This window comes from Podarcis erhardii, assembly GCF_964252035.2.
Source record: "Podarcis erhardii genome assembly, chromosome: 2".
Lineage (NCBI taxonomy): Eukaryota > Metazoa > Chordata > Lepidosauria > Squamata > Lacertidae > Podarcis > Podarcis erhardii.
The window spans coordinates 38429377-38443738 of NC_138498.1; the positions used below are offsets into that span (position 1 = coordinate 38429377).

Here is a 14362-nt window from a genome sequence, read left to right on the forward strand (position 1 = left end):
TTGTACATTCATGATGATTTATGCTCATGATGGCCTCCAAAGGTTTGGGGTGGACATACTGCTTCGTTTCCAACTGGTGCATGTCCTGTAACTTTTCCTGCTGAAATACTTTTTCATACCACAAGCATTCCAGTTTGTGCACATTTGTTGTGGTATTACGCAAGTTTGCCCCTCCAGATGGCAATTATGCAGTCCCACTGCAGAAGCATCACAGGGCAACCAACGAAGTGGAATGATGTGCAGATAGCTCTCCACTAATGCACTATTACTGCATCAAGGACATGTTGCAGCATACAACCGCAATGAAAACATCAGCCTGGAGGTACCCTCGGAGTGAGAACTGGTAGGGATAAGGAGGTAGTTTTCAATGGTAGTGGCACATTGGGGAGCAGGGGAAGATTTGATGGCAGCTTAATTCAAATACTCAGATCTGTGCCGCCATCATATCTAGCTTTTCCCTAAGAGAACCAGTAACTGCACAGAGGTTCTTTCCCCAACAATAATGGTCATGTTTACACGCAACAATTTTCTGCTTCTTCTTTTTTAGCGCCTCTGCTGCTGTAGGGCTGATGCACAATTTAATATCGGTGGCTTGGTGCTTAAATTGCTGGCGAACTACCCAGCTGAAGCGCTGAGCAGCATCTCAGGGGAGAACATCAGTACAAGCGCACTCTGCTGCAGAGGGTCACTGGTGTTGAGAGAGTAATTGCTTCTGCTCTCCTAGCCAGAGATGTTGTGCTGAGAGCTCTTTTCAGAGCTCAGCGGACTCCCTATCCTCAAAGCAAGACAATAAGTGAAGAGTTTGTTTACTTTCATCCCAATGTAACTTGTAAAACAAAGTGGAAATAGTTCAGTAACTATGGCTGTGTGCACACATTTTATTTTAGGATCAATTGAGACAGACTACTTGTCCCCCTATGTAATCCACACACAAGCTAGATCTATTACACTCCCCCCACATAAAGCACTTCTTCAGAATATAGTTTCAATCCAAAAATAAAAATTCATTACATATTGATTCTGCATTACACTGCAGTGTGTCCAAATGAAGGGGATACCAGCAGAGAGAGTGTAGCCACACCTGCCCAAGGTGTACACCGTGATCACAATCACCACTTTCTTCTTCAGTCACCTGGGTCATATGCAGTGTGGATAACCTAATCAAAGAGTCCTCCTGACTCCCTCGCAAAGCCTAGTAAGCCCTTGTCCCGCTTTGGGGAGGAGGTGGGAGGGCTCTAGGGCCATGCCAGAGCCTTACGCCTCCTTCCCAAAGCCATTGCTTCCCTTACCATGCTCACTGTTAACAATCAATCCTGTTTGATCTATGGAAAATGTTTCTCACAAACACTTGTATGCCATTTGAATGGCAATGCCCATCAACTTTGGTGGGTGATCCCCTCAAATATTTTATGGGGGCGAGCGAAGGGTCCTCAGCCCTTAGGAATTGGCTCCTATGTACCTGCATTCAGTGCAACATGTGATGAACCATATTGTGAAATGCACTTCAGAACTGGACCTTCACAGGTTCAAATCACAGCTCAAGTAGAGCTCTAGTGAGGGCACAGCTTGCTAAGAGTGGGAAAAAGGTAGACTGCAAGAGAAAGGGGCATGTTTGTCATTCATTCTGCTGCCAGACAATCACTCAGTATTTCTGAGCTAGTCATGGAAAGGTCTTTGCAGTCTCACTAGCTTATATCATGTGCCAGGTTTGCTGGGTTCATAAAGGACAAAGAGCACTGAGCTGGGCAGAAGGAAAGAACAATTTTCTGAGAAAGGGATTAGTCATCTCTTCAGACATAAAAACAGCACGGCTTTCCGGTTTCCATTTTACTTGCAAGTATATACCAGAGATGTGGCGTGCTTTACAAAGCTGCGAGTGAAATTAAAAGCTTTTATACATATGTATACACTTGTTTGAAAAAGAATCAAAATTCAAATTGTCCCTCTTTAAGAATCGTTAACAACTTGGGCTTCCTTTAATTAATTTTGACAGTCTTATGCCACTGTTTAAATTTGCTTTGGCAACTCTGAATAAAAATTCATATAGATACCCTGCAGCTATGGCTACAGCGGATCTGAAATGCTGGGCCATATCTGCAAAAATATCAAATATAAAAAGGGGTGCAGATGGCAGCCCTCAGGCCAATTTACACCTAGATGATGTTCCATCATCTTATGTATGCCATAATGAGTTGTTCCACCTTGCCTCTTAATTTTTGAAGAGGAAGGCTCACAGAGAAATTATGCAGGTAAAAGGCCATAGTTCAGTGGCAGAGCAACGCATGCTATGTGTGCCAGAGATCCCATGCTCAGTCCCCAGCATCTGAAGGTCAGGCTGAGATTGACCCCTTCCTGAAACCCTGGGGAGCCCCTGCCAATCAGTGTTGACAATACAGGTCAGTGGTCTGACTTGGTGCAAGGTAGCTTCCCACATATGCATACAACCCATTTCACATTTTACGCTAAAGGTATAGGGGGTATGCATCCTGAATAGATCATGATGTGTGCTCTTGATATTTATCAGGGCAGTTAAATGTGATCACATTTTCAAACCCACTTGTGCCTACAAAAGCTTTGGGGCAGTCCTACTGCTTCTTTCTCAATAGGTGCATGTCCCATAGTTTCCTACTAAAATCCTGTCAAGTGTTGATTTCCCCTCTCCTCTTCCCCACTTCTGTTGTGCTACAGCAACAGAATGACCATCCAACTATCCAATAGCATTGGGGAGATGTTGCAGAACCACTAATAAAGTAGAATGATGTCTGGATAGTTCAACATAATCACACCACTAATGCACTATTTTTGCATCAATGACACGGTGCAGAATGCACCCATTTAAAAAGAAGATGTGGAGGGGCCCATAGTGGGAGTCTTGTTTACCTTACATTGTGTACAGATTGCCCATTCTGATAAGTGCTTGAACTGGCTCTCAGTCTCTGAAGAGCTCATTACACCCATTGAACTGCCACCAGTTATCAGGGAAAGCGCTGTTCAACACCTGGTACTGATCACTGCAATCCCACCCTTGTGTCTGCACCAAGCCACCAGCCCTGTGAGGTTCCAAAGAGATAAGGAAGGAAAAGGAAGGAAGTATGAACACAGCACACAATCCCTTGCCCACTGAATATCCCCTGGTGTGCCTTAGCCCTGGGGACAGGAGTGCCAGCTTGGCCCCACAACCATGGGTGCCCAGAGCTGTGGGTGCCATGCAGTGTGCTTGGCCCTGACACTGAAATCTGTGCATGCCCAGCCCTTCATGTGGGTGCTCGGGCACCCAAGGCCCCAGGGAGTTGGCACCTATGCCTGAGGAGATGTTGCCAGCACTGGGCAAACTGGTCTCTCCTTTCAAGAAAGTATTACCAATACAGTTTATGTCTACTTCAGGTATTCATATAGACCATGCTGCCCTCGCCCCGCCCCATCCCAATTATTGCATAATTGGCAATTCTTGCTACATTCAGTTCATGGTCGCTGCATAGCACTCTACCAGCCAACGTTCTTTAACAAAGGCCTACAAATATATCCTTATTCCTACACGCCACTGTCATATTTCTAGGTGCCCAGAAGAATTTTTAGTAGTCTTGCTCAAGGAGTCTGATCTATCTAAGGTAGATAATAAATATCCATATGCAGCTGCATGTAGGCTTTCTCCTGCAGATAAATGATTTAACAAAAGCAAAAGCTTTGTGGAAAAGCCAGATCCTTGCTGGCAGGGCTAATGGTTTAGGTTTGAGCAATCCTGATGATAAATCCCAGTAATACTTCCTCTTCTGATGTTATAAAGTGGAGGGGAAAATCATGGTATGATGAACTATTGAGCATATAAGTTTTACAGGAATTTAAACAAGGCTAATCACAGTAAAAGATTAAGCCAGTGAAATGATGACACACGAGAAGTCAAACACAATCTATATGAAGAAATTATATGGCCCTGTATTCTTCTTCTTTGGAGATCACTCGTAGCCGAGTAAGATGGTCTTCCATAAAACAGTTTTAACAATGAGTCCATAAGTGACTGTGGAGGCCAATTCTAGATCCAGTTTGTCTCCCTTTGGGGAAGACAGGCCAACTAATGCCCTGTATATGAACATGCAAAATAGAAAGATGGCAAACTCAAAAATCCTATCTAGTAAAAAGATCCTGCAGCAAAGAAGGAAAAATGGTGGAAGGGGAAATGGTGACATGTATAAAGAAAATCATAAGAGACTGAAAATCATGTATGTTTGTAAGAGGCAACATTTGTGAATACTGTATTAAAGTAGATGCATATATTAGCAGAAAGCTGTGTAAAGCAGTAACTGAGTTTGTGCTTTCACAATCTGTACTGGCTGGTTTTTGGTCTCAGCATAATTTGACTCTGCCCCTTGATTGCCACATGTGCATAATAGGCATCTCAGCTGCTGGGTACTTGGGGCTTGACAGCAATACTCTCACCCATGGCATGGGCCTTCGTTGCTTAAAAGGGAGACGGGAGCAATGTTTTAGTGATTAGAAGGCGTAGTCACCCCCCCCCTCTTTTTTTAAGACCATGGTAAGGTATAGATTAACACCCTGGCTTCTCTGCACAATGAGTAGCTAAAATGAATAAAGTGCCCTATGTTCTGGCTGTGTATACAAAGCCCAAATCCTTTTGCTTCAATTTAAAACAAACAAACAAAGAAACCTGTTCATCATGCATCAATAAATGTCGCTAGAGCTAGTATGAAAAATGAAAAAAGAGAAAAAATAGTTGCACATATGTTCTTAGCATGCACTGCTCCTTAACCATCAAAATCTTGAATGAATGGCAAATTTACTCTCCCATTCTGAAACAGAGACCCTGAGAAATCCTAGAATTGCAAAATGAACACACAAATGCTTGGACGAGAGCTGGAAAATGAGTACTAATCAGTGTCAGTAAATGACAACCAGTGGTATGCAAGGAGAAGCCAACAAAGGTATTGAATAAATAAAGGAGCCCATCTTCTTAAGAGCCAAGGATGTGGTGAAGCAACAAGGGAGGTGCATCCCCACAACTGGAAGGTTTCTGACCCAATGGTAGAGGGTCTTACCCACTGAAAGGTCAGAAGTCAAGAACAGAGCAAGTATGTTGAAACCAGACTGGCTGTTCAGCCACAAGAAAGGAAATGACTCATGTAGGAAGCTGATAGGTGATCCATGTGAATTGGTTAGATTTCATAATCCTAAAGTCTCCAGGCAAACATGACCAAGCACGGTGGCTTTTGTTTACTGGCTGAAAAATGTAACTATGCTATCAACTCATCAAGAGAGGCAGTTACTTGAAACAAGGGCACAGTGTTTTCCACGGCAGAGAATGGGTGCTTTTTAGTGGAGGGATTGGAAGAGAGAGAAGTGATGTGTGGAAAGAGAGAAGAGAGCTGACCTTTAATATGTTGTGGTCAATTCCAGCTGCAAACTCAGGCTGTTCTAGTCCATGTGACTTTACAAAACTAGGCCACAGGAATTTCTTCTTGCTCGCTAAAGGGAAAACATAAAGCTCTTTCTCTGGATAACAGCTAGTGGCCACTCCCAGATTAAAAGAAGCCTTTCCTCACTGCCTTGCCTGCTCTCTTCCTATGATTTCAAGGATAAAGCTTGATTCTTTGAAAGCAAACAGAATCTCGTATGCAGAGGGTGTCTAGATTGGAGCAAGCTAAATTCTGAAAGATAGACGAAAAATGCCCAAGCAACAAATCACAGGTTGGATTTTGCAAGCTGAAGCAAAAATAAATCAGAAGCTGAGCTGAGGTCTGGCAGACTTGCAGAGTTTGTGGCTCAGGTGCCAACCTAATTTTAAACTTCCTTCCCAACAATTAAAATATTTCTGCAAGGTGAGCTTTCATGGCAAGTCCTTGAGGCGGTTTTCATTCACTATATGCTCCTCCCCTGCTGCATCATCCCACACATTTAAATTTCCCAATTTAGAAATGCCTAAATTAGGGAGTATCAATGGTTCCCGGTATTTTCCAAGTGCCAGCATTGTGGAAGAAGAATTGCCCAACACGTCTTGCAAAGGAAGATTGTCACTCTTCCATTGTTCTCCTATGGAATCACATATTAGATCTGATATAGACTGCAGACAATGCATATGGTGAGGCATGGGAGAAAGCCTATGATGACAAATAAAGAAAAGTCTTATCCCTTGCCCTCATACTTAATAAATGTTCTCAGGAGATTTGACAGTCCAATTTCTCTCCTGATGAGTGAAAGGCAGCTCTCAGTAAAAATGTTATTCCATTCGTTCCCTTCAGATATTTATTGCCATAATCAGTGAAGATTTTCCCACTGACACAAAAGCTCTTTTAGCAAGGCCTTATAGGCTTGGCCATTGGGTTTAGTCTTCATTTGGCCTCAAGGATTAGGTGAAAATTAGTGGTTTCTTTTTTTATTGCATTTAAGGTACACTAAGCATTCTGCCTTCAACAGCAGTTAACTAGGACTCAAAGCCCAACTAACTTGTTTCTTGAGCTTGACATTATTATTAGAATTTCAATCAACACAATAATCAAGACAGGAAAATGTATTTTTTATTAGAAACAATAAAATGGGATAAATGTATAACGATTGCTCAACATCTGGCAATTTAACTGGCCAAGACAGGCTTCTGCAGGCCCCCTGCCAGAGTGATGAGTAAGATGGCATTGGCACAGTGGTAACACTTTCTTCACCAAGCCATGGACAGTTAGTGTAAAATATAAAACGAACTTCATATCTAAATATTCCTCATTAATCTGAACAGAAGTTTCATTCATCTTTGGCATCTAGCGGCCTACTGTGTTGCAAGGGGCAACTGTTGTGGTTGGCGAGGTCCAGCTGTTCTGATTGACTATTTTTAGTGAGCAAATCCAGCAAGAAAAAACAAGCAGTTGTTAATTTTGCAATCACTTTTTTTTTTTGCATCATTTAGCAGTTGTTTCAGATTCCATATCAGTAGCAATTGTTACACAATAATGAACTATGAAGGGATCATTGTCAAACAGTGGGGAGGCAACAGCTGGAGTTCTTCAGGGTATGGCTCCAGAACTGGCTCTGCTTAGTGTTCTTGGTACGCATCCAGATGGCATTGTTGCCCATAGCTGCTTAAGCACTGTAGCGCTAAACCAGAAGTAGGGGAGAAGGTACCTCCAAAGAAAAAAAAAGAGGTCTCGACTAATGGGGGTGGGGTTAGTTATACTACAATGTCAGCTTGGAATGTTGCATTTAGCCTGCTGCCATCTAGTGTAGCACAGTCCCTGTGTGGTTTGTGGTTGTCAGGCATGCCAAATATGAATATATGAAACTGCTTTATACAGTGAGTTAGACCTTTGGTCCATCTATCCCAGGATTTACTGTAAGCAGCAAGTGGCTGTCCAAAATCAGCTCTCCGGAATCTTAAGTGGAGATCTTTTTCAACCCTGTTACATTATATGCCTGTGTTGGAGATGCCAGAGACCCTGTACATGCAAAGCCTGTTTTCTACCAATGAGCTACAGACTCTTTGGAAGTACCGTTGGAAGTACCATTGTTTAAATAACCAAATAATGCACTGAGCAGATTTTCAAGTTGTCACAAAATGTGCATGGGCTATGAGCAATTTTGAGGAGGAATTTGGGTTCCACCAACTACACTGATAACCTGAAGGATTAGATGAATGAAGTTATGCAAGAATTGTACAGTGCTATGTCTAGCAGAAAAAGCAAATGTCACAGGCAGAGCTTCTGAGTAGGTAGTAGAGCTGTTGAGAACCATAGTGGAAGTAGATACATGCTAAACGAGATGAAGGAAGGAAGCTTACCCAAAATCCTTCATGAGTCAGAATCAGAAGGAAACTTGCCAGCCTTTTATACCATGCTTGGTTTCATTATACCCAATACAGTGGTACCTCTAGTTACAAACTTAATTCGTTCTGGAGGTCCGTTCTTAACCTGAAACTGTTCTTAACTAGAGGAGTGCTTTCGCTAATGGGGCCTCTTGCTGCTGCTGCTGTGCCGCCGGCACATGATTTCTGTTCTCATCCTGCGGCAAAGTTCTCAACTTGAGGTAACTCTTCCAGGTTAGCGGAGTTTGTAACCTGAAGCGTTTGTAACCTGAGGCGTTTGTAACTCAAGGTACCACTGTATTTACTAATGCAAAAATTCAGGAAAACAGTGGCCCTATTACAAAACTTGTCATATTTTCAAACGTGCTGATTTTGGAAGACTTTTGTAAGTATCCAAATACCTGGAAAAGCCTCCTTCACCCACATTATGAAGGTTATGAATCATAATCCTCAATAGACTTGGTTCTTAGGACACTTGTTCTGGTGGCAATCTGTGGTATGCTATTCCTGTACCCTACTCAACAATGATGTGCTCTGTGCTTTGAAAACACTGGCAAGGAATTTACCCATGTCCTTTTAAATACATCCCGGGCCATTTGGCCATGCTGTACACTTCCAAGACCTCTACATAAATCAGACCCAGTTCCCAGTTCCTTGCTTGGCAAAAATCAGATGTGGATTAATGTATCCGGTAGAGAGGAAGTCCTCCTCCATAAAAATCCTGCTACAATTTAGCTGCTGACTACCAAAAAGCATAGTTACGCCTGTCCACTGTAATGCGACCCAGCCTTCAGAGAATCAGAGTTGTGGTTACCACTCCAGGGATTAATGAATAAATACAGCTGATCAGTTTCACAGTAACAGTAATTATTATTCCTGCAATGAACAGGGCTCTATTATTGGTATATGCCAAACCCAGTGGCGTAGCGTGGGGGGTGCAGGGGGGGCCGGCCGCACCGGGCGCAACATCTGGGGTTAGGGCAAATCCACAGGTTAGGGGGCGCAAATCCACAGGTTAGGGGGCGCAAATCCACGGGTTAGGGGGCGCAAATTACTTGCCTTGCCCCGGGTGCTGACAACCCACGCTACGCCACTGGCCAAACCAATCTTTATTTCCAGTCTAATAGATAACCTGGCTTTCAGGTCACATATTACTTTATTATTAGGACTCTCCCAGTTTTTCAGAACTTGCAACATAATTAAACTGTAATACCGTGAGCTCAGACTGTGCAATCATTCAGGAGAATTCCAGTGACTCAGTATCTTTGCAAGAATGAATTCCAAATTCTGTTAATAGAGGATTGTTCACTGCATGGTTCAAAGGCTCAACTGCTCTGAGTTGGTCCCATGTCAGGAAATACATACTGGATCTGATTTATGTACAGGTTTTAGAAGTGGACAGATGGTGCTGGTGTTTTGCAAGCTAGTGGCTACAAAGTTTATTTCTGCTTATTCAGAAGAATTTATAAACTGCCCAAACAATCCCTAAGTGGTATACACACAGTAATTTTAAACAATTATTAACATATAAATAAAATCAGCAAAATTTAAGAGCGGGTATACACAACTTGTTTTCATGTCCAGATAATGAATGGCTCTATCAATTCTCAGGTATTGGTTTGCTGACAATCTATAGGACATGTCCAAGATGTACTAATGAGAAAGGCAGAGTGGTGCAGTGGTTACAGGGTTGGACTAGGACCAGGGAGACCCAAGTTCAAATCCCCACTTAGCCATGAAGCTCCAGTGCCACCTTGAACCAGTCAGCCTCTGTCAGCTTAGCCTACTTCACAGCAAATGTTGACAGTGGAGGAAAGAGTGATGGTGCACCACATAAAGCTCATCTGAGGAATAGTGGGATACAAATGAAATAATCCTTGATGAAAGTCTCCACATGATTTAGTTGTGATTGCTGCATCTCAGGGGGTTGAACTTGATGACCCTTGGGATCCTTTCCAATTCTGCAATCCTATGATTCTGTGTGATGGTGGTTCCATTTTGTTGAGTTCAGATGTAAGTCAGTGCAAACTGGCTGTATGTATTATGGACTGCCAGCAAGTCAAGACCTGAGCGGACATAATGAAAAAATAAATAGCAGAGCACCCTGACTAGATGCAGGTGCACCAGAATGAATTCAAATGATGCATGCCCAGAACAGCAACTCACATAGGGGCAAGCTCATTTGAGAGCTAATAGATCTTACTCCTATGTACATGGATGCCTTGTCTCTTAGAAGTTCAAGAAACACAGCACTAGAATTTTAGGAGCCTCTCTCCTCCCCTTCACAGAGCCATTCCTTTCGGGGGAGAGTTACTGTAGTTTCTGGCTCTGCAAATAGTTGTGAGATCATAGTACACTCTTTGCCAAAGTGTGTGATAAATCTGTGGCTGTATTACAACATACTCTCTTCTGCTAAGCAGCAGACTTCTGAGCATCCAAAAACACTCAGGAAATGAAGTCTAGTGAGAAAAAACTATCTACATTGCCTTCTGTCTGTGTCAGCCTGATGAATAATGACCACTAATATAAGTTTCCAACCAACAAAATAAAAATTCCTTGAATTGCTAATAAGCTGGAGAAAAAAACAGGCCATTGATTCATTGGCTACCGGTGTCATAACAACTCAAAACGAAGAGCTCTGCTACCATTTGGGCAAAGATGTTGGCGTTGCCCCTAGCAACAACCTGGGCCTTCACACAGTCTTGTTTGCTGTAGCCATGTGGGATTTATTTCTAGGAAACTTCATAGGTCACATACAGTTCAGGGCAGCTAACGTTGATAGCCTGGACCCTTACTCACAGTTGAAGAGAAATATGAGCACTTTGCTGACCATTGTGGAATTTTGCAAGTACCTTGCTGAGATGAAAAAGATTCCTATTTCCTGTATGGAGACCTAACTTCACTTTAGCCTTTGGTCCAATTTTATTGCTGAACAAACAAGACGTAAAGTCAGCAGGCATAGAGATGTAGAGCTTCTTTCACCTACATTGGCTGTTTTGGACATTCATCTGACCTCTAAGGCCCCATCTGAACTATACATTCAAAACAGTATGGAGAGCCAGTGTGGTGTTGTGGTTAAGAGCGGTAGTCTCCTAATCTGGGGAACCGGGTTCGCGTCTCCGCTCCTCCACATGCAGCTGCTGGGTGACCTTGGGCCAGTCACACTTCTTTGAAGTCTCTCAGCCCCACTCACCTCACAGAGTGTTTGTTGTGGGGGAGGAAGGGAAAGGAGAATGTTAGCCGCTTTGAGACTCCTTAAAGGGAGTGAAAGGCGGGATATCAAATCCAAACTCTTCTTCTTCTTCTAGTATCATACCACTTTAAACAATCATTGCTTCCTGCAAAGAATCCTGGGAAGTGTTAAAGGCTCTGAGAATTGTTAGGAGACCCTATTCTGCAAACTACAGTTCCCGAAAGTCTTTGGAGACTGTTTAAAGTTGTATGAGATTACTTGTGGTTCAGTAATTTCCTCAGTACGTATTATATGCTAATGTGTATAGTACGTATTATATGCAAATACGCATATATGTATTATATGCAAATGCGTGGCCTCTCTTTATTTCCACAAACAGGAAACAAACATGCATTTAAAACTCCACAGGTAGCCTCTGACTGGGGTGCAATTTGCAGCAGTAACAGGTAGTGAAAATATTAAGCTGCCCTCATCTCTGCTTGCCACCACAAATCACCCATATTGTTTTTCCTCAGGAGGGAGGGAGGTCACCAGTGTTCAGTTGCACAATGTGGAGTCAGGCCAAGACACCCTGACATCTGCTCTGGTTCCTTTGTACCTGCCAATTTCTATTCTTCCAACTTTTTTTTTTTTTTAAGCTTATGCCAGTTGACTCCTTAGCATGCAGGCCATTTTCAGTTTCAAGTAATGCATACTCATTTAAATTATCTTAGCGATCTCCAGTCCCTACATCTCCAGAGTGAGGAGATCTATTTGACAAGCTCCTAGTCCTCAGAGTTGCAGAGAAACTTTAAAACAAGTACACAGTTTACAGGTATACTGAAAGTTTAGGGTTGCTTCTCATGAGTTTGATTCTTGTTCTACAACATATTTTCCCATGTGGTGGAAAACATAATATAAAAAGTACCTCATACTGCAACCCATGAAGCTGCCCTATAAAACCATGAGAAGTCACAGTAGGGATTCTATAGTTCAACAAGTAAGGGCTACTTCCACCAGCACTCTCACTTCCTAGTCTTTAGTCCATCTCCCTTCCCCCACATAGTCTTCCTCTGCTTTGAAGGCTAAGCCCTCCAAGACTAGCAGGGTAGGGGGGGGGAGAACTACCATTTAAAAACACTAATTGGTTCACATTCAAACTGTAATCTGGAATAAATTCTGGAGAGATACAGCCAGTGGCGTAGCGTGGGGGGTGCAGGGGGGGCCGGCCGCACCGGGCGCAACATCTGGGGGTTAGGGTTAGGGGGCACAAATCCACGGGTTAGGGGGTGCAAATTACTTGCCTTGCCCCGGGTGCTGACAACCCACGCTACGCCACTGGATACAGCAGCAGAATATACATGTATCTTCTTCTTCTTTTTTTTTTTTTACTGGTCTAAGGATTTAGTTTGTAATCATATCCCCCACTTACCTAGAAGTAAGTCCCACTGAATTCCATGCAATGTAATTCTGAGCAGACCTGGCCAAACTTTTCAGACTTCATATGCCCATTTCCCCCATCAGCTTTTGCTGCCAATGCTTTCCCTATTTCCCTACACCAGGCAACTTTGATCTTTCCAGAGCAGTTAACCACACAACAGATAAAACAAAACGAACAACCCAGGCTCGCTCTCTCTGTATGCAGCAAGAGAGCCCAGGTGATGGATGCAAAGCCCCTGAAGAAACATTTCCCCCTCTGCTCACCTGTGTTCAATGTCTTCCTCATGCTGCTCTTGTCCCAGCTGTTACATAGGAAGCCAGCAAAGTTTCTTCAAGCTACTCCGGCAAATAATCCCCAGGGTGATCTGCGTCTGCTTTATAATCCTTTTGTTCCAGCAGGCAGGGCTCAGCAGGGAAAGTGTACTCCTCCTACGTGTTACATGCATATACAGACACAGTTGCAGCTGAGGAGGGAGTCCACAGCACTCCCATTAATTAGAACACACCTTTTCTAATCTGATGTGCAGTCATGGGGTTGTTCCAACTAGGCTAAAGCTGAAGGAGGCGGCTAGCGGAAGAGCTCAGCTGCTGCCGCAGCACTTTAACCTTTTCCCCTCTGTGAGCAAATCAGGCTTGGTGCAAGTCCCTGCCCACTCCAGGCCTCGGAGATTCCCTTCAGGTTTAACCTGTGTGCTCTGGGGGAGGTATTCTGACACCCCACCCACTATGTCCCACACCCACCCACTGGCTTTTTCTCTGTGTGTGCCTTGCTCCCTGCTCCTCCCCGTAGCTTAGGTCAGAGTTAGGTCTAGAGGCAAGCAGGCACTAGTTCAAAGGACATCAGGGCCTGTCTGGCTGTTTAAGGTAAACACAAAGCTCCTCTTTCCCCTCTGAAAGGAGAGACTTGCACAAGGCTGCTGGTTACGTAAGAACATTGGTTCAAATCCTGTAGTGTAGACTTAGGAGACTACGTGTCTGTGTGCAGCCAGTCATTGTTTGGAGGGAACTGGGCATGCCAGGCAGCTACTTTAGGCATTGTACACACTATACCTTGAAGGCACCTTTGAAGTACTGTTCTTTCTCTCCAAGAACTGTGGCCACTGTAGTTTACCTGGCCACAGAATTATATTTACTAGCAACATTTAACAAGCGACCAAACCCAGAATTCTTTCATGGGGGTAATGTGTTTTGATTGTGCTTTAAAGGTATAGCGTGTCTACAACCTAAGTTTCCACATAACACCACTAATATTTTATTTAAAGGAGGCTTGGGTACCTGAGCACCTTGTATGACATCTGATCTTTTGCAGATTTTGTGTGTGTGTTTGGGGGCGATGAGGGCAGGGAAGACACCTGCAGTAAATTGCAAGTAATTGGGAATCAGGAAAACGAGTGAAGAGATGGGAAAACATTAAAAGTAAGGAAAGGGTCTGAAACATTATGGGTCCTGTTTTTTAAAAGATGAAAAAAGGAGTCATTGCCTGGGCTAAAAAGGGTGAGCTGTTCTTGCAGCATTCACAAGAGATACCAGCTTGCTGATTTTCATTTAAAAAATAAATAAATATCAGCCTATTGGGAGGGTTTTTCTACTTATGCATTCATGCATGCCAATTTCTGGCTGCTAGAATTATATGGTAAAACCAGGATTAGAAAAAAGGACTGCACTATTTTATTTTATTTTACTTTTATACAGGCATGCCTCAGGAATGCCTCAGGGATATTGTGGGTTCAGTTCCAGACCACAGCAATAAAAAACAAATATTACAATAAAGCCAGTCACACACATTTTAGACTTAAAGGAAAAAAATCAATTGAAAAGGGATGTGCATATCATTCATATTCATCTTCATAATAAAAATAACTTGAATGTGGGCAGGCAATTTACTCAGGAGGAGCATCCACCCCACATCCCTATGCAGGAAAAGAGGTGGATCCCTTGCATCGACTTTAGAC

At 43.2% G+C, this 14362-nt stretch overlaps 1 protein-coding gene across 1 annotated transcript in view; it reads right to left on the minus strand.

The window, feature by feature from the left end:
• SEPTIN9 (septin 9) overlaps nt 1–13005 on the minus strand; it is a 194293-nt gene extending 181288 nt beyond the window's left edge. The window contains exon 1 of the mRNA XM_081850852.1: nt 12675–13005. Coding sequence (XP_081706978.1) covers nt 12675–12696 — 22 coding nt within the window. The 5' untranslated portion in view covers nt 12697–13005. The remainder of the gene's footprint in view (nt 1–12674) is intronic.
• Nucleotides 13006–14362: the final 1357 nt, after the last annotated feature.